The 17,848-nt window shown below is 59.4% G+C and overlaps 3 protein-coding genes across 4 annotated transcripts; 1 reads left to right on the plus strand and 2 right to left on the minus strand.

Moving 5' to 3' along the window:
• The first annotated feature begins 461 nt into the window (after positions 1 to 461).
• Positions 462 to 2,139, plus strand: LOC134145699 (histone H1.10). Its single transcript, XM_062585482.1, has one exon. The coding sequence runs from the start codon at positions 626 to 628 to the stop codon at positions 1,283 to 1,285; it is 660 nt and encodes a 219-aa protein (XP_062441466.1). The 5' UTR covers positions 462 to 625; the 3' UTR covers positions 1,286 to 2,139.
• Positions 2,140 to 7,090: 4,951 nt separating this feature from the next.
• On the minus strand, positions 7,091 to 9,371 carry LOC134145741 (histone H2A type 2-B). Its single transcript, XM_062585592.1, has one exon. The coding sequence runs from the start codon at positions 9,276 to 9,278 to the stop codon at positions 8,898 to 8,900; it is 381 nt and encodes a 126-aa protein (XP_062441576.1). The 5' UTR covers positions 9,279 to 9,371; the 3' UTR covers positions 7,091 to 8,897.
• Positions 9,372 to 10,711: 1,340 nt separating this feature from the next.
• On the minus strand, positions 10,712 to 17,734 carry HMCES (5-hydroxymethylcytosine binding, ES cell specific). Of its 2 annotated transcripts, XM_062585772.1 has the most exons (6): positions 17,551 to 17,734; positions 15,399 to 15,542; positions 14,437 to 14,556; positions 13,474 to 13,634; positions 12,762 to 12,954; positions 10,712 to 12,298 (listed from the first exon to the last, which is right to left on the minus strand). In XM_062585772.1, the coding sequence occupies exons 1-6, from the start codon at positions 17,731 to 17,733 to the stop codon at positions 12,095 to 12,097; spliced, it is 1,005 nt and encodes a 334-aa protein (XP_062441756.1). In that variant the 5' UTR covers position 17,734; the 3' UTR covers positions 10,712 to 12,094. The 2 variants fall into 2 exon arrangements, with proteins under 2 accessions (XP_062441756.1, XP_062441757.1); XM_062585773.1 differs by lacking the exon at positions 14,437 to 14,556 and having other exon boundaries at positions 13,474 to 13,663; positions 15,395 to 15,542.
• Between the last annotated feature and the right edge of the window lie 114 nt (positions 17,735 to 17,848).

A 17,848-nucleotide genomic window follows, 5' to 3' on the forward strand; every position in this document is an offset into this window, starting at 1 on the left:
GTTCCCGCCGGTGAACCCGGGGCCAGCGCCGCCGCCGCCGTCCCCCGCCGCCCGCCGCCGCCTCTCGGCCGTGGCGGCCCCTCTTGGGCAGCGGGCGGCGGGGGCGGCGCGGCGCGGGGAGGCCGCCGCGGGGCCCCAGCCGCCGCCGCGCCGGGCGCCCCCCTCCTCGCCGCGGCCGCCGCGCCGGGCGCGCCCCCGAAATCGCGGCGGGGGGCGGCGGGCGGCGGGCGGCGCGGGGCGGCGGCGCGGCGGCGGGCTGGGGGGCGGCGGGGCGCGGGGCGCTGCGCGGGCGGCGCGGCGCGGGGGGCCCCGGCGGCGCCGCGGGAGCCCCGCGAAGGGGCCCCAAGAAGCACAAGTTGGAGCTGGCGGCGGACCAGGCTGTTGTTGTTCTCAACGCGGTCCGCCCCGCGCTCATATAAAGGGCGGCGGCGGCGCCCGCCCCGCCAGAGCGCGGCGGCGGCGCGGAGCCGAGCGGAGCCGAGCCAGCCAGTAGCGCCGCGCCGGGCCTCCGCCACGCCGGGGCAGCCCCCGCCCTCCGCCGCCCGCTCGCCCCAGCCCCGCGGAGCCCCAGCCGTCGCCGCTGCCGCCTTCTCTTTGCTGCTGCGGCTCTCGTCCGCGCGGCACCATGTCGGTGGAGCTGGAAGAAGCCGATCTGCCGCTCACCGAGGCGGAGGAGGTGCCGCTCGCCCCGGAGAAGAAAGCGGCCTCTAAGAAGGCGAAAGGCGGCGGCGGCTCTTCTCTGTCGCCTTCGAAGAAGAAAAAGAACAACAAAAAGAAGAACCAGCCGGGTAAATACAGCCAGCTGGTGGTGGAGACTATCCGCAAGCTGGGCGAACGCAATGGCTCCTCGCTGGCCAAGATCTACAACGAGGCCAAGAAGGTGGCCTGGTTCGACCAGCAGAACGGCAGGACCTACCTGAAATACTCAATCAAGGCGCTGGTGCAGAACGACACGCTGCTCCAGGTCAAGGGCACCGGCGCCAACGGCTCCTTCAAGCTCAACAGGAAGAAGCTGGAAGGCGGCGGCGACGGGGGCGCGGGCAGCAGCTCCCACAAGTCCCACAAGAAGGCGACGGCCTCCACGTCTCGGCGGGCGGAGAAGAAGCCCGCGTCCAAGAGCAAGAAGCCCGAGAAGAAATCCCACAAGAAAGGCGCCAGCAGCGCGGCGGCCAAGAAGGACAAGGGCAAAGCCAAGAAGGCCACCAAGAAGGCAGCCGCGTCCCCGGGGGGCAAGAAGGTCAAGAAGTCCGCAAAGCCCAAGGCACTCAAGAGCAGGAAGGCATGAGAGCGGGGCGCAGGGAGCCCCGCCGCCGCGGCGGGGGAGCGGGGGCCCCCGGCCTCGCTGCCCGCCGCCCAGGACTGTGAGCCCCACGGCACAGACTGCTCTGAGGACAGACCCCGGGGACCCGCTTTGTCTTTGTGTTGCTGACTCGGCTCCGCAGCCGCCGCCGTGCGCAGTGAGCGGGGCTGCGGCTGCCCCAGCCTCCCCCTCCTCCCCTCCCCGCCGCCTTACCTTCCCCCTCCGCGCGCTCCTCCTCCCCCCCGCGCCCCCGCGCCGCTCCCTTTTGTTTTCGGCCGTGCCCTCCCCCCCCTTCGTAGACGGTTCTAACTGCTCCCCCTCCCCGGCGCCCCGATATTTTACAGGGTTTTTTTTTTCCCGCCTTGTCTCCATGGCAGCCATTTTGTGAGCGCCCACGCGCCCCCGGCCGGGCGCGCGCCACGTGGGCCGCGCTCGCGCCGCCCGCGCGCGGATCGGGCCCCTTCCCCCCCCCCCCCCCCCCCCATTGTTACTGCTGCCTGCGCTGAGGATTTTCGAACGGCGACGGCGCCCCCTATTGGCTCCCGGCCCCCGCCGCCATGGCAACGGCCCGTTGGGCGCCAATTGGCTGCGGCGGCGTCCGGGCCGCTGAGCGGGGGCCGGCGCCGGCGGGCGGCGCCTGCTGCCCCCTGGCGCCCGCGCGGCCTCCGCCGGCCCGGGCGCGCCCGCGGCGCCCCGCAGCCCCTGCAACCGCGTATTCAGGTCGCATCTTCAATGGCCTTTATTTTTTTTTTCTTTTTTTTTGTCGTTTATGGGATTTTTTTGAGGGTTTTGTCTTTTTTCTTTCGGTTGTTTCAAATAAATTGTTTGAAAACTTTTGAGCTGTGGTGTGCTGCTCTCTGGCAGGTGAGGTGGGTGGATGGGGTGTGGGGGGGAGGGTCTGTCCAGCCCTTGGGGGACGGTGAGTGGGCAGTGCTGCTGTGGAAGCCCAGGCTTGGGGGTGGGGGTGGCTTGGGAGGGTCTCCAGCTGCAGCAGCACTGCATGGGCAGCCCCTCGAGAGGGGCCCTGCTGCTCCTCGCCCACCACGTCAGGTCTGAGGGGGGTAGGGGCACTGCAGCCCTGCAAGCAGGAGCAGCAGAAAGCAGCCCCAGCCTGCTTTATACTGTTGCAGAGAAATTGTACAAAATACACAGAAATGGCAGAATGTCTTGAGCTCAGAAAGACGAGTCACCTACCACAGTGCAAGCAGCATGGAGGAAGGCAGGGGGTGGGGGGGTAGGAAGGCGGGCAGTGCCTGTGCAGTTGCAGCTAGCAAAGCTTGCCGAGCAGGGAAGGGATGCTGGGCTGAGATGTAGAAGGCAGAGCTGCTCTCCTGCCAAGTGTGCTGAAGCAAACCCACAGTCCAGTTCCCACACCCATCAGGAGCTGCCCTTGCACAGCAATCACACATTAGAGGGGGACATCTCCCATGCTATTTTGACCTGGAGTTTGGCCACCCCCTCCCCCCAACACTGTGCATTTAAGGCTCCCCCACGGGCACTGAGCGCCCCTGCAGGCAGTGAGTCACTCCAGCAACAAGGGCACCACGAATCCGTTCAGAGCAGAGGCATATCACAAAACCCTGGCAGAGCCACCCCTCGTCTTCCCATCTACAGTGCCTATTTATAGCTCACACCAGTGAGATTGCATAAAATGCTGTCAGGGATCTAGGCCATTTTGTTCTGCCTCAACCTCAAGAGCACAGGGCGAGGGATGAACTGGCTGCTCCACGCAGCCCCATATGCAGCCTTCCCTCCCCAGGTAGAAGGCCCTGCAGAAGAAACCCCCGCTTTTACCAAAGCAGCAGCTACTACCAGGGCACAGCCACACCATGAAGAAGTTGCAGAAGATCAAAGGGAAAGACGACCAGGGCTTGTGTCCATTTACTGCAGCAAGGAAGTTAGCCCAGGAAAGATGCTCCAAGGAGGTGGTAAAGCTATGGTGTACCACAAGGATCTGGTTTGGCTAAGTCAAGGGAACTGCTTGCCTCAGGGCAGCCACGCTGTCACTCACAGTACTCAAAGCAGCAGTAGCAGAGTCATTCACAGGGCACCTCAACTGCCTCTGCCTCTCCCCTCCCCAAAGCCCCAGGGGGAGAAGAAAGCATTGGCCAAGAGCATCAAGCCCTTGGAGCCAGCTCACCTACAAGCATCTGCTGGAAAAAAAACAGTGCATTTGAGGTGTAGTGCCCAGGGAGCCCAGCACAGATCAGCCTTACACAAAGCTGGACAGGCATCCATGCGACAGGGACAGGATGGCAGCACTTCTGCACCAGGAGCAGCTCAGAAGCAGCTTTCTTCCTCATGTCCAGAAGACCACAGGCAGCAATGGCCAGGCTATTCACTCCCTCACTGCAGTGTATCAGGCTGGCACCCAGGACATGAGCTCACACCGTACCAGGAGGCACCACTCCACACTCCCATGGCCACTCAACCCACGCTGGAAGGGCAGCAAGAGGCCAGCAGGTCTGCTCATGGGCCCTTGATGGAGCCTGTTCTGGTCTAGTGCCTGTAGGCTTCCTGCAGGGTTGCACTGAGGATGACTCCTGAAAGCCACACTCTCGGCATTTCCCACATTAGAACTGAACCTAGCCACTTGTTGAAGCATTAGAAGAAATCTGACATTCCCCCCGTCCACACACACACACACACATCTTCAGCTCTCACACAGTCACAAGACATGACACAAGTTCGAGCAAGCAGAAGGTACCTGGGGGGGGGGGAGGGGAGTAGAGGAGGAAGAAGCTGCACCATTATGCTCTGAGGGGTTTAATCCAGCACAACTCCCATAGAGAGCCTTGGCTTCTCAGTGGACAGTTATTCTTTGTCTAGAGATCAGGGCTCACACCTCAGTCACTTGGGCTGTCCCCACCTATACCACCCTATCTGCTGCACCTGAATAAAGCTCATGAGAAGAGACAAGACAGGCCTCCCCCTGCTTGTGCCACCCAGAGACCGGAGAGAGAAACTGCACTTCACAGTGAACCAAAGGCAATTCAGGCATCTCACTCAAGAGGTCTCCAAGCTCACCTCTAGCAGGGACAGCCAGCCAGCCACACCACCACCTCTCCGACACCCTCTACCTGCCCTCAGTGCCGCTGGAAATGAGGAGCCCCTCTTCCAGCAGGGCCGAGTTGCCTGTAAAGCAAGCCCCAGCTGCTTATGCTTCTTTGGTACAAGGTACAAGAGAAGAGAGAAATTTTATTCTCTCAGGAAACATCCTTCAGCTAAATTCAGCAAGAGGAGAATCCAGATGTGCAACACTCTGCTTCTGGGAGTCTGCAGGTCTCTACTTAGGACACAGCTGCAGGGTTAGGCCAGCCACAGTCCCTCTGCCCATGCAGACTGCACCAATCATCATCTGCTAGTGATCTCTGGTACCCGAGAGCTGCTGCATTCACACACCAACCTGCAGTTGTCTCCTTAGTCATTAGATGACACTGCAGGTTTTGACGGATAGAAGGGATGCTATCACTGCAAGAGCTGGCTGGTCTCAAGTCAGTATCAGACTTGTGCAGCTCCCGCATGCATGCATTTCTGCAACTGGGGAAGACTCCCCTCTCCTCTTATTGCTACAAGGAGGTGGTCAGATGGCTCAGCAAGGCTACACCCTCAGCACTAACATGTAAGGCAAAGTGCTAAGAAGTATTACCAAGAAGATAAAATATTGGTAGCATACCTGAAAGCAGCTATTAGGCAGCGAGGGTACAGCCTAGAGGGAGCAAGTGTCCTGCTGCCAGAGCCTGCAGTGTCAGAGGAAAGGCAGGTGAGTGACAGCAGCATGCAGCATTGCATACCAGAAAGCGCCTGCTGCCCAGAATCCGGCTGGAGACCTCACATCTCTCCTTTGGAGGGGCTGACAGCTCATCGCCCAGAAGCGATGAGACAGCTGGGAGCTGCAAGGCTGGACCATCCTGGAGCAGGACTCCCATGGGAAGCGCTAGCTGCAAGAGCTGTGCTCTTGAGGGAAACCAAGCTGCATGGGCCCAGAGGACATCCAAGGGCAGGTGACTCCAGTCTCATCATCCAAAGAAACTGAGCAAGTCCTAGAGCTGCAGCACATAGACAGCAGAGATTTTACTGCACGCAGAGACAACAGCAGCTTCCTAAGGCAGACAGCCTCATTCCTGGGTCTGCACAGTATCCTGTTGTTTCAGCTGTCATACAGAGAACTGCCCAAGAGGAGGTACATAGATCTGGGGACCACTCCTTGCTCAGGGGAGGCAGGAGGCTGACACCTCTCCAACACAGATGACCTCCATGAAGGGCCTGCCCAGCTGAGCCCTTCACACTATCTGGTTTCAGCTACACTGGTGTTGCAAAGCTTTCAGAAGAGCCAGGACCAGCAGTGCTGCTCCAAGAAGCCACAGGTTTTTCTCTGGACCTACAGGCTTAAATGGGATAAAGTCCATTCTGTCTGTCTGTGTGTGTGTGTGTGTGTGCGCGCGCGTGTGTGTGTGTGTGTGTGTGTGAGGTTCCTCCTCCTTCCTCCTCTTCTCTTTTAGCTGAAGATCAAGACCACAGAGTCTTGATCTTCAGTCCCAGCAATCCAGATACTTCCACTCTTCTGGTCATTGCAATGCTCAGAGTTCACAAGACACTGAGGGCTAAGAACTTTAGCAGTCCTTGTCCGGACAAACAGGATTTCCTTCTGTCTGCTTTGCAATAGTCAAGCTTTCCCAGCTAGCTGCTGATTTAGTCATTCATATGGCAGACAGAAGTTTGCAACCCAGCATTCACCCTAGCTGGAGCTAGCTACTACAGATACAGTGCACACCACCAGCATCCAGTAAACAAGCCACAAACTCCTAATTATAGCTGCAGGCATCAGCCTGCATCCCTGACCAAAGCCAGAGCAAAGTCATGAGACACCAGGATGGCTACAGAGCTATTCAGACCCAGGGTCTGCAATGCAGCACACTTGGACCCTGCAGCAGATCCAGACACATCCCTGTTTCGCTGTCTGCCCTTCCTCAACTGCACAACACTTGTTTGTGCCCTTTTGCTCCGACTGCAAGTTCAGCTGGGCAGAAGAAAGCATATTTCCCTGCAGAGCCCAGCCCACCCTCTCTAGCCCCAGCCTAAACCTCCAAGAGCCCAGCACAAAAGAAACCTTGCCCGTACCCAGCCCCAACAACTGCCAGAAATCAGCTAAGCCTCCTGAAACCCTTCCACTCCGAACCTAAGCAGGGAGCAAGTTGAATAAGTCTCTAGCTTGCAGAGCAATCACCAGGACCGTGAACTGTGAGACGTCCAGGAAAGGGAGAGGGCAACGCAATAGACAGTCAGGCTTCTCCTGGCCTCCTCTTTCCCCATCACAAGGAGCTTTTACCATCGGGCCTCTGCAAGCCCATGCCCAGCCCCGCAGCCCGCTATCCACTTGCCTGCAGGGCCACCCACCAGATCCTCAGGCAGCCGGTCCAGGGTGACAGCCAGCACCAGCACTCAGGGAAGGTCCTGGGGTCCAGCCTCTCTCCTCCTCTGCTGCTCTCAGCCCCAGGGCAGCTCAGGCTTCCTCACGCTGGCATCAGAGCGACCAAGCAGTACTGTCTTCCCATAGCAGGGAGAAGAGCGGCAGAAGGGTTGTGTCCACTCCCACAGGTGGAAAACGCTATTTGTGCAAGTGAAGGGCAAGTGTGATCAACAGCATTGCAAGGCCAGATTTCATGTTTTACCAGTCCCGCTTGGAGAGTGGCAAGCCCAGATATTAAGCTGCCAGAGAGCCTGCTCCCACACACCACTGCCAGATTAAGTAGGTTTGGTGAGGTGACAAGACACAGCAAGTCGACAGCATTCAATACTGAACCAGTTTAATCAGATATTGGGTTTGCACTGTTCTTTCCAGTATCACAAGTTCTGCATTTTCTAATAAATACAAAGCACTCTCTTTCAAGTTGTACAGAATGCTGGTCCTGGAGAAAACAAACAAACAAAAAAAAAATAAAGAAAGAGGAAAGAGAACAAGACACTCAGATACAGACACGTCAGAACCACCACTCTAGACAGTGGTTTGCACGTAACGAGAACACCTTGTCCCACCCCGCATACCCCACACGTGGTAACATCGAGCTTACAGAAGAAGAGCGATCCCAGCAGGTTCCCGTGCCGCCCCAGCGGGACCGCGGCCGGATGCCCCCACCAAGGTCAGCCCCACTAGCAGGTACCACGGAGCAACCGACAGACACTTCTACTTCCCCATTAGCGCTACACTAACGAACACACTGCTTCCACATTCTACAACAGAGGTGGAAAAACCCTTCATAAAACTGGTTGACAAGCATCCAGACTCATCTACTCTAGGTAATAATAAAGTCAGAGCCAGAGCAAGTTACTTCATCCACAGATTAACAGCTGATTCAATAGGCTGAACACATGCTACTTACAGCACATAAATAGTTGCTCATTTTACTTGTTAAAGAAACAACATTATGAAGGTCTACTACTGCCCGATTGCCTAGACACTGCTGCATGCACACGACTATCAGCCTCCACAGAAGCAGGCTGCGCTGGGCAGCGAGGAAAGCTGGTCTCCGCATCAGTTATGCCAGGTGTCACAGGGACAGCCGGCTCCCATGCTCATTACCCGGTAGCCATTTAATAAATACTGTACTAGCTAAATACTGTTTAACTACAAACTCAGGGGCATTTTAAAAAGAAATACTAATCCATAAAGGGTTACAGTTAACAGATGTCATCAGCACTTTATTTTTTCAGAACCAGGAATAGTGTTGAACAACAACAAGGAAAAAAAATGAAAACAAGAGACACTGCATGTCATTTGCAGAAGTGCAACTAGGGTACAACACAGCTCTCCACAATATTAAAAGGTTCTGCAACCAAGAGCTGCTCCGTGACGGGAGGAAGAGCGGAGCCACAGCAGAAGATGGCAGCTCCTGCTCCCAGCGGCAGCGGGCGCCTGACCTTGCGACGCTCTCCGAGAGGATCCGTCGCTGCACCCGCCGCCTACCCCATCAGCAGGGCCCACAGCTATGGGGCCAGAGGGTCCACTGGTGCCCCCCAAGCAGGAGGGGGGCCAGAAGGTGACTGTGCAGGGAGGTACCCCCAAAATAAAAGAGATGTCAAAATGAAGAGATTAGAGCTCCCTTACAGTAGGTGATGCACTAGCTTTACCAGGAACAAAACCAAGACCAACAGTCACTTCTCATCGACTGAGAAACTTCTCCTTTCCGCATCATTCCGCCCCCCGTTCTGCCCACGGTGGCACAGCCGGGACGGCATCGCCAGGGGTGCGTGGTGGCAGCGAGTCCGACCCCTATGCCAGGGCGGCTCCAGGGACCCCCGCAGCTAAGAGGGGGAGGCAGTCGGGGGTGCCCACATCCAGCCCCACGGCAGCCAGCACGAGTGGCTGCTGCTGCCAGCGGCCCCCTGCCAGCCCCCGGCTGTAGGGATGCTGCTGGCAGCCAGGCCGCCTCTTCGGGGGGGAGAGAGGACCCCGGGGAGGGTGGGGGACACCAGCAGGGCCGCGGCTTGGCCGCACTCCCCCAGGCTCCCCACGGCGGCCTGGCAGGGTGCAGCTGGGGCTGGCCTGCGGCCCGGGAGGGGGCCCCCGGCCCCGGGCACGGGCCGGGGGGGACCGCGCTCACTTCTTGGAGCTCTGCGTCTTCTTGGGCAGCAGCACGGCCTGGATGTTGGGCAGCACGCCGCCCTGGGCGATGGTCACGCCGCCCAGCAGCTTGTTGAGCTCCTCGTCGTTGCGGATGGCGAGCTGCAGGTGCCGCGGGATGATGCGCGTCTTCTTGTTGTCGCGGGCAGCGTTGCCCGCCAGCTCCAGGATCTCGGCTGAGAGGTACTCCAGCACCGCCGCCAGGTACACCGGCGCCCCGGCGCCCACCCGCTCCGCGTAGTTGCCCTTGCGCAGCAGCCGGTGCACCCGGCCCACCGGGAACTGCAGCCCGGCCCGCGACGAGCGCGACTTGGCCTTGGCCCGCGCCTTGCCGCCGGACTTCCCGCGGCCCGACATGGCCGGCGGGCAGCGGGCCCTCGCCGCCGCCGCCCAGGAGCGCCCAGCACCGCCGGTCCCGCGCCTGCGGAGAGACACAACGGCGTTACACCGCGGCGGCGGCGGCGGCGGCAGCAGCAGCGACGGGCCGGGCGCCCCCTCCCGCCCCGCGCCGCCCTTACCGCTGCTGCCGCCGCCGCCGCTCCGCCCTGCGCGCCGCCCGCCGCCGCACTGCCACGGCCGCCGCCGCCGCGCCGCGGATATCGCTGCCCGCCCGCCGCCCGCCGCTCCCCATTGGCGGCGGCCGCGGCGAGCGCGGCGCCCATTGGCCGCCGCGCCGATCCCTGATTTGCATAGGGCTCGCAGCGCCCCTGCTCCGCCGCGGCGGCGGGGCGGCCGGCGCGGGTAGGGCCCGGCGGGGGGCGGCCTCCCCGCGGAGCCTCGCGCCCCCCGCCCGGCGCGCGGGCGGCGCCTCGCCAGCGCCGCGGGGCTGCCCGCGCACAGGGGAGCGCCTCGGCCCTCCGCCGCGGCCAGCGAGCCGCAGCTCCCGGGCCGCCGCCGCCGCGCGGCCGGGCGCCCCACTCGCCGCCCCGCCGGCGGGGGCGGCCGAGGCCCCCGGCGCTGCTCGTCCGCGCCCGCGGCCCAGACGAGACGGGGAGCGCGGGCCGCGAGGGGCTCCGCGGCCGCCCCGAGCGCCTCCGGACGCCCCCCTCCCCCGCCACCTCCTCCCCGGCGCCGCTCCCGCAGGCTGGCCCCTTCGCCCTGCCCCAGCCCGCAGCCTCCCCCCGGCCCTTTCCCTGCCTCTTTCAGGTTTCCACCCACCCCGAGCCCCTGAAGCCCAGAGATGCCTCCACCTTGCCCGAGTGACCACCCAGGTGCCAGCAGAATTTGCAGGAAGGCCAAATTCGTGCGTTTCACTAGACAGCCGTGGTCACTTCTTTTCCAATAGGGGACAAACACGGTAAAGGGCGAGGGCGCTTGGCGTGCTGCCAGACACCGGTTTGAAGGTGATGTCGAGCATCAACACTTCCTTATGAAGCTCCAGGAATCGCCTTTTAGCGATGGGAGCCCCAGCGCTGACTGCCTGCAGGGAGTTAGCGTGAACCCTGCAGCCCTCCAGCACCCCCCGCACCAGGGAAGGATCATGGCCCCCCTAGATGCAGAAACTGCCTCCGTGCTCCCTTCCCAGAGATGGGCCCTGGCTACGGCCATCCCGCAGCTCCCAGGGACGTGGCCTTCGAGGAGAACCCTGAAATGAGTCTCCAGGGATTAGTTGCCAGTGGCACATAGAAACTCTTTGGAAACCCCATCCTGCTGGTCCCCTGACAGCTCAGCAGCTGCTTGCTGCTTTCCCTCTCAGCAGGCTGGAGAGAAAATATCGACTGTTCTGGTGAAACAGAAGCGACAGGGCTGCAGTGGGAAACGAGGACACCGAAGCACACACGGACACTGCGCAATCAACCAGATAATCCCGTTTTATTCTTTCAAATACAAATTAAACTCTGTTTTCCAGCAAGGGTCCATCCCAACGTGTAAGGCTTTTGGTCCATAGCATCTGGTTCTGCTTGCAGAATCCCTGACTCCCAAATCAGCCCCCCTAGACTGTTCTTTAATGGCACTTTGGTTACGTGGGTTTTAACGAATGACCTCTCTGAACAGGGCAGGATGCATCCCTCTACGGATCAAGAAAATCCTCTCTAAGTCCTCAAATCCTATTAACAAAATGATTGTGCAATGTGGCCAAGACAAGTTCTCCCACCCTGCTGCCCACAGGGAAACCCAAGCAAGGTCCAGCTACTCCAGAGAGTTTTTAACCCATTCCCCAGGGTCAGGCCAGTGCCTGGGGCTTGGATTTTGCCTCAGAGGAACTGCACAGGGAGGAACTATGGGAGAAAAAGCAGTCAACATTTTTTGGCTCAAACACACATGCCATTGCAGCAGGCGTGCGGAGGAGAGAGCGCACTGTCCCACGAGCCCCGTAAGGGCAGGGTTAGACACGGGCTCCCGGCTGGCACCACGCTGTAGCTGCAGCAGGGACCTGAGGAGCCGGGAGAGATGAGCATAACTCTCATTGAGAAACAGCGATAGAAAGATGAGGCAATAAGCAGCCTGGATGAGAGCAGTTCAGAGCAGAGCTCACATGGACCGCTTACTTCTCCAGCCCCATGTACACCCCATCTTCTCTAAATGAGGAAACTCTGGTGGCACCTGCTAGCAAATTGTTCCTCTTCCTGCACATGCACGGCCTTGAGATTTCCCTGTTCAAAGAGATCTTCTGGACCCCTGAGAGCATGCCACGACATCGGAGCAAAGCAGCATGGCAGAGCTTCCTGGCCTGGGGTTTCTTCCTAGCAGTTACTGCGTGTTCCTCTAACCTGCAGAAGTTGCTTAGGAGCTGGAGTATTAGAAAGGCGTTCACACAGAATCAGAAAGGAATTCAATGGAAAAGAAGCATCAGGTTGACAGAAAAAAAAACGACAACAAAAGAAATAAAACAGAGATGTGGACTGTGAAATACCATCAGAAGCTGCTCCTCCCTCTGCAGGCTGAGGTGCTTCTGAAGGTTTTATCTTATCCTGGCGTGAGCAGAGCAGCAGGGAGCGAGGCCAGTGTGTTGTATCCACTCCCACCAGCACAAGACAAAGCCAAAATCTTTAAAAGACAAACACTAACCTCTAAGAAAACACTAAAAATAGAGATAACAACACACGGTGTCAGATCGAAGAACCTTAGAGGCTTAGAGAACCTCAACATCACTCTGCAAAGCCCCCTAAAAAACGATCCTCGTTCTGCTGAGGCCAGGAGAGCAGCAGACGGCCAGCCATCCCACGTGGTGCCTAAGCCTTGAGTTTCTTTGCAGACGGCTCTCCCTCCTTCCCCAGCCACTGCTGCAGGACGCCTGCGCTGGTTTTCTTGGGCGAAGGGCTATGGATGAACTGACTCGTCCACCTGGGCAACCCATTTTCTTCCTTCTTGGGAGAGCTCTCCTGGGAGCTTTTTAACCAGCCCAACATTACTTTGCTGCTTGCAGTATCTTTGACCTGTTGGAGATGCAAATGACAGCAGGAGAAAAGTCAGAAGCAGAGCAAGAGCAGGGCAGAACATGCACATGCAGCTCCAGACTCAGAGAGCTGATCAGAAGTGGGATGCAGATGCTGTAGCAATGGCCCCAACTGCTGTCAGACACATTTGCAGGAGGTTCCCAGGGCTGCTGCGAACAAGCTTGTTCCAAGCTCCATTTGACACGGAATTTGCCTCATTTGGCAAAGAAATCCTGGCATACAATGACAGAGTTTATTTCTGGAAACGCGAGGAAGGGAATCTGCCAGGGGCCTTTGCACTGCAGCATCAAGCACATGCAGGTACCGAGCAGGACAGCAGCTGCTTGCAGTCCCTTCTGGAGGGCGACAGCACCGTCCTCTGCTCAGAAAGGTCACCGTGCCCAGGTGACGAGGGGGCCCAAGGGGCCTGACGAGCTCGGCCGAGGCCTGCCCCAGCTCTTACCTTCTTGGCTCCCAGCTCAACGGGTGCCATACACTCCGGTGTGTCGTTGCGCACGCTGTTCACAATGGTGGATACCGGGTGGAAAACTATGTTCTCCGTGGGCTGGATGAGTTTAACTGCTTCCTGGGTTGGCACTTCAGCGAAGTCCAGCCACTTCCTGATGGCTTCTTCCCCGTCCAGGATGGCCGGCATCCTAGGCACACAGAGGGGTCAAAACCTGTGGAGCACCTGGGCCACGTGGACCAGTGAGCCCCACCGAACACCAGTGCTGACGCACCAGAGCAGGTGGTGAGCCAGATGCTGGCTGGACACAAAATGCATTTCAGAAGCCACAGGGGAAAAATTAAGCAACAGGCTGCTCTGCCGTGAGGCAGATACTGCATGCAGTTTGCCAAGGTAGTAGCTGCTTCGCTGCAAGAGGCAAAGCCGACTGACAGATCCTGGCCAGGCTGAGAGTAATTCAACTCCTACTTTTACCCGCCAGGGTGCAAAGACGGTGATTTATGGAAAGGGCACGAGCCAGTGACATGAATCAAGCCGGTAATGGTCTAACGTTTCTCTCTGAGGGCATCAGGAGGAAGAAGTGCTCCCAGCCTGTGACACCACGCCGGCTTTAAGGGGGTGCCTCCGACCCGCTCGCACGGAGGAGGGCGGGTTTCCTCCCTCGTGCTCCCCACCGCTCCGCAGCCCCCCGCCCCGCGCTCTCACTTGCCTGTGATGAATGAAGCTCACGTCCTTGGAGGCGTCCACGGTGATGATGGTGTAAGTGTAGAGCGTGTCCCCGCCCGCCGGGGGCTCCCAGCAGTCGAAAATCCCAGCCATGGTGAGCAACCGCCAGCCCTTCCACTCCTCATCTCCCTCCGCCCTCTCAGCCTGCAGGACAGACCCACGGACCGTCGGCCCTACCGTTTTCACACCTGGGCGGCCTGCGGGCGGCCGCGGCATCGCAGACGCGCCAAAGCCGCGGCAGGTCAACCGCTCGCGGTTCATTCACGATCCGAGCCAATTCTCAGGCTCCGGGTGCAGGACTGCGTCCCACACGCACGCCAGTGCCCTCCCTCCCCTCAGGGCATCACAGCTGCCGGCTCGCAGGAAGGAAAGGAGGAAGCGAAACCGGCCGCCAAATCCCCCATGTAACACATCAGCCGCCGTGCAAACACTGAGCGCGGGGAGCAGCGAGCATGGCAGGAGGCCACAGGACCGTCCGCAGCCAGCAGATTTCAGAGCACAGGCCCCCGGCTGCAGGGGCAGGACGGGGGCAGAGCCCTCCACAGGAGCGAGCCCCGTCTGGAAACGCAAAGGGAAACCTACTGCAGAGGCACGGTTCTGCCCGAGAGCTCTGGCCTGGCGTAGCTGCGAAATCCACTACGGAGAAATCGGATCAGAGCACTCGCCCGGAGGCAGAGCGAGGCTTGCACCTCCGTATTGCAGAGCGGTTATGGTCTGGAGGAGATCAGGAGCAAAGTTGCCTCCGAAGGCACTTTGCACCTGCACGAGTTCCAGTCTTGTCTCTTCCAAATTCTTGTGCACAACCCCGAGAGAGGCACGGTTTGAGGGAGCGAGAGTTTTTCTTACAGACACCTGCTGCAACTCTTAAATATCCAAGGCCGTCCAGAGGGAGAAGGGGGCTGACAGTTCAGCGCCAAGCTTTCAAACACCGCGAGTGACCCAGTACCGTCTCGTTCGTCGTCTGGGGGAAGTAAATGAAGTACGGCTGCTTCCCGCCCTCGTGCTGCTGCCACTCGTAGAAGCCATCTGCCAGGACCACACAGCGCTTGCCCTTGAGGAGAGGACCCTTGGGGAGAGAAAACACAAGCACGTCAGGAGCAGCAGCCCGGGGCTGCCCACGACGGGGAGGCGAGGGCCCAGAGAGGCAGGGAAGACGTGCGCTGCTCGGGCCGCTAGCAGCCAGACCCTCAGCGTTCAAAGGCATCAGCACGCGACCACGGAGCTGCAGCAGCAGATGCTCTCTGCAAGCCCTTCCACTCAGAGCAGAGGCAGACAGGGTGTCAGTCCACGTCTCACATCCTCAGTAAATCCCAAGTACCCAGCAACTAATACTCGCAAAACCATATGGTGAGGGTCTCTCGCAGAAGAGAAAGGCAAAATAATCCTCAGTGCATTTGCTGCCCTAATCCAAGAGCTAGTGATCGCCTTCTGGAGCTGCACGCTCCCCCGCTGAGGATGGCTGGAGTCCCACTCTCCAGGAGCAGAGGCCTGCCTGGGGCTCCCTGTGCAGCAGTGTTGTTAACTGTCGTTAACTTGATTTAGCAGATGAGCATTTATCCATGTGGAGCAGTGCTTTGCTGCCAAAGCTTTCCATGGGGTCATATAACTTCCCTCCTCCGTACCCTGACCAGTGCTTGAACTAAAGAGCTAAGGTTGTGCTGCCAAATGAGGCTTGGGAATAGTCATCACCTTCTGAATTCTTATATTTTAATGAAACGAGCTGGTTCTGTAGTAAAAGGAGCCACTGGGGAAGACTCACCCCCAATGAAGCAGCAGGCAAACAGTAGCCAGTGCTGGCCAGGGAGATGCTTTAGATCTAGCCTGGGCTCTGACAGCACCGACAGCGCTGCGAGGGCTTGATGACCACCAGGTCTCTTCAAATGGGACACAAAGAGGGCGGTAACTCACCTTGTAGGAGGATTTCTTCAGCATGGTATCACTGCGGCAGTTGGAGGTGTTAAACGGCATTTTGGAGGGGTCGTCCTTTTTGAACCAGGAGGGAACCAGGCCCCACCGCATGGTCATGAGGACCCGCTCGGAGGAGTCAGCGCCCTTTCAAATACGACAGAAAAGCACCTCGTATCAGAGCACGTGGCAGCAGAAAGAGGAGCACATTAATCACTGCATCCCCCTTCCTTCTTTACTACATGGTGGAGACCACAAGCACCCCAGCAGCTCCTACCACCAGCGAGGCTTGCTGGTCGCTGAAAAAGCTGTTTCTCCCACTGCAAAGGGGAAAAAGCAAGCTAATTTCTCTGCAAAGAACTGAACTGCAACTTACAGCTTTGCTAGGCACTTTCCTTGCCAAATGTGCCACTTCTCTTTTGCAGGGATGTCTGAGCAGTCCTCGGAGCAGAGAGGTATGAGAGCTGCTCACAAGTGATCTAAAAATAGCCACTAATTACAGTCCTTTGCATATTCTTAACGGCCTTTTTTTAAGAATTAATCTTCAGCAGAGACCGCTTTGCAGAAATAAATACATACAACGGTCTCAGCGAGGTTCACCCTACGAATATAGCTGCATCATATCTACGCAGAGTAATAAATACATAGTTTTATCTCAATGAGGAGAGCTTTGCAGTCTGATCTAGCTCTTCTCTGTTTAACGAACGTTCCCATTGGGGTGGCATTCAGGTCCATAAAACCTCTCCAATTAAAGAGATCCTCTCAAGTAGAACAAACTTCACCTTCATTTCAATAACGTGATTTCCGCCGCTCCAGTTCACTTTCACTCTTCGTGCTTCCCTTGTGCTTTGCATGTTGTCTCAGTTCGGGCAATGGAAACGGCTCAGCGGGTTTCACTTCTCCCCCAGCCCACTCTCGCTTTCTACCCACTGTCACCACTCCCCTGGGGCGATCGATGCCCCGGGGGACATTTGCTCCCAGAGAATTAAAGGGTTATAGAGAAACGAATGTATTTGCCCAGATCCTGTAAAGGCTTTTGGACCCTCCCACAGACTGGAAGTGGCAAAGATGGGGGGCTTCAAACTGCCCCCGTGTCCCAACAGCTGAAGACCACCACGGGCTGGCCAGATGCTGGCCTGCCACCTGCATCGCGCTCTTCTGCTCTGGACAGCTGTAGGAGAGGGGATGTGGCATCGCAAAAGGCAGGAAGGCAAAGCACAGAGGGTGCTTTGCCCAGAAACGATACTTGTAAATTCTCCTGAAAAGCCCCAGATCAACCTAAGCCACTGTGAACTTGGAAGTCTCAACTGTTTTCAGCAAAAAGGGCGCTCCTGACACGCCACCAGCTGACTCCTTTTCCAGCGGCAGCAGGCACTGTCCGATCGACGCCAAGTGCGTGCAGGTCCCGCGCGAGGGACGCTGGCGAGGACCTGCGGCTGCCGAACCACCGGCGCAAGGCCTGCGGCGCTCCTCCGGGGCGGCCCAACCGCTCGTTCCGCCCGGCGCTCCCCGCTTCGCGCCGCCAAGCCCCGAGGAGCTGCCGCTCGCGGGGCGGCTGCCCGTGCCGGAGCTGAGCCAGCAGCACAAGCTGTGCTGCAACCCGCTCAGGTTGTCGGGGGAAGCTCTGGCGAGGCTTAAATTAGCTGTGATAACGGTCAGCACAGGTGTAAGCAGTATTTTTAAAATATTGAAAATGAGGGTTTTTTTCTACCATCTCCTACCAAGGGCAGCCTGGACATTCTCAGTGGTGCTAGGAAACGAAAGGAGGATTCTCAGGAACGCGGAATAAAACCTGCGCACGACGGTACACACGTGGGAAAGAATTCCATAGAGGTTTGTTGCTTTTAAACCTTTGTGCAAAACCTAACGCTACGCTGGAGCTGGGGAGGGGTCCTCTACCCCGCTCAAGAGACAGCCGTGCACTCAGCGCCGCAGCTGCTCGGCGCGCAGAGCGGGCACCGCAAGCGTCCAGAGCGCAGGCTTGGCGCAACCGCCCGGCGGCACCCCGGCCCGGGCCCCGGCGGCACCCGGGCCCCGGCGGCACCCGGGCCCGGGCCCCGGCGGGCCGCGCCAGCCGCGGCGCTGCCACCGGCGGCAGGAACCAGGGCGGCGGCTCCCGCCGGCCCCGCGGATCTCCGCGCCCGCCGCGACTCACCTCCTCCAGGTGCCTGCGGGAGAGCAGAACGGGGCCGCGGCTCTGCGGGCCGCGGTTGTAGGACGGCTGGTAGCGGTCGGCGTCGACCCACTGGGGCCGCCGCCGGCGGCCGCGGGCGTCGCGGTAGGCGCAGGCTCGGCGCAGGCGGTCGGCGCCCAGCGAGCACACGGTGCGGCCGCACATCCCGCCGTCCCGCCGCCGCCCCGCGCCCGCCCCGCCGGAAGCGCGCGCGCGCGCCGCGCACACGTCACGCGGGGGCGGCGCCGGCCGACGGCGCGTCCCGCGCGCCCCCGCCCCG

This window comes from Rhea pennata, chromosome 12 (genome assembly GCF_028389875.1).
Source record: "Rhea pennata isolate bPtePen1 chromosome 12, bPtePen1.pri, whole genome shotgun sequence".
Classification (NCBI taxonomy): Eukaryota; Metazoa; Chordata; class Aves; order Rheiformes; family Rheidae; genus Rhea; species Rhea pennata.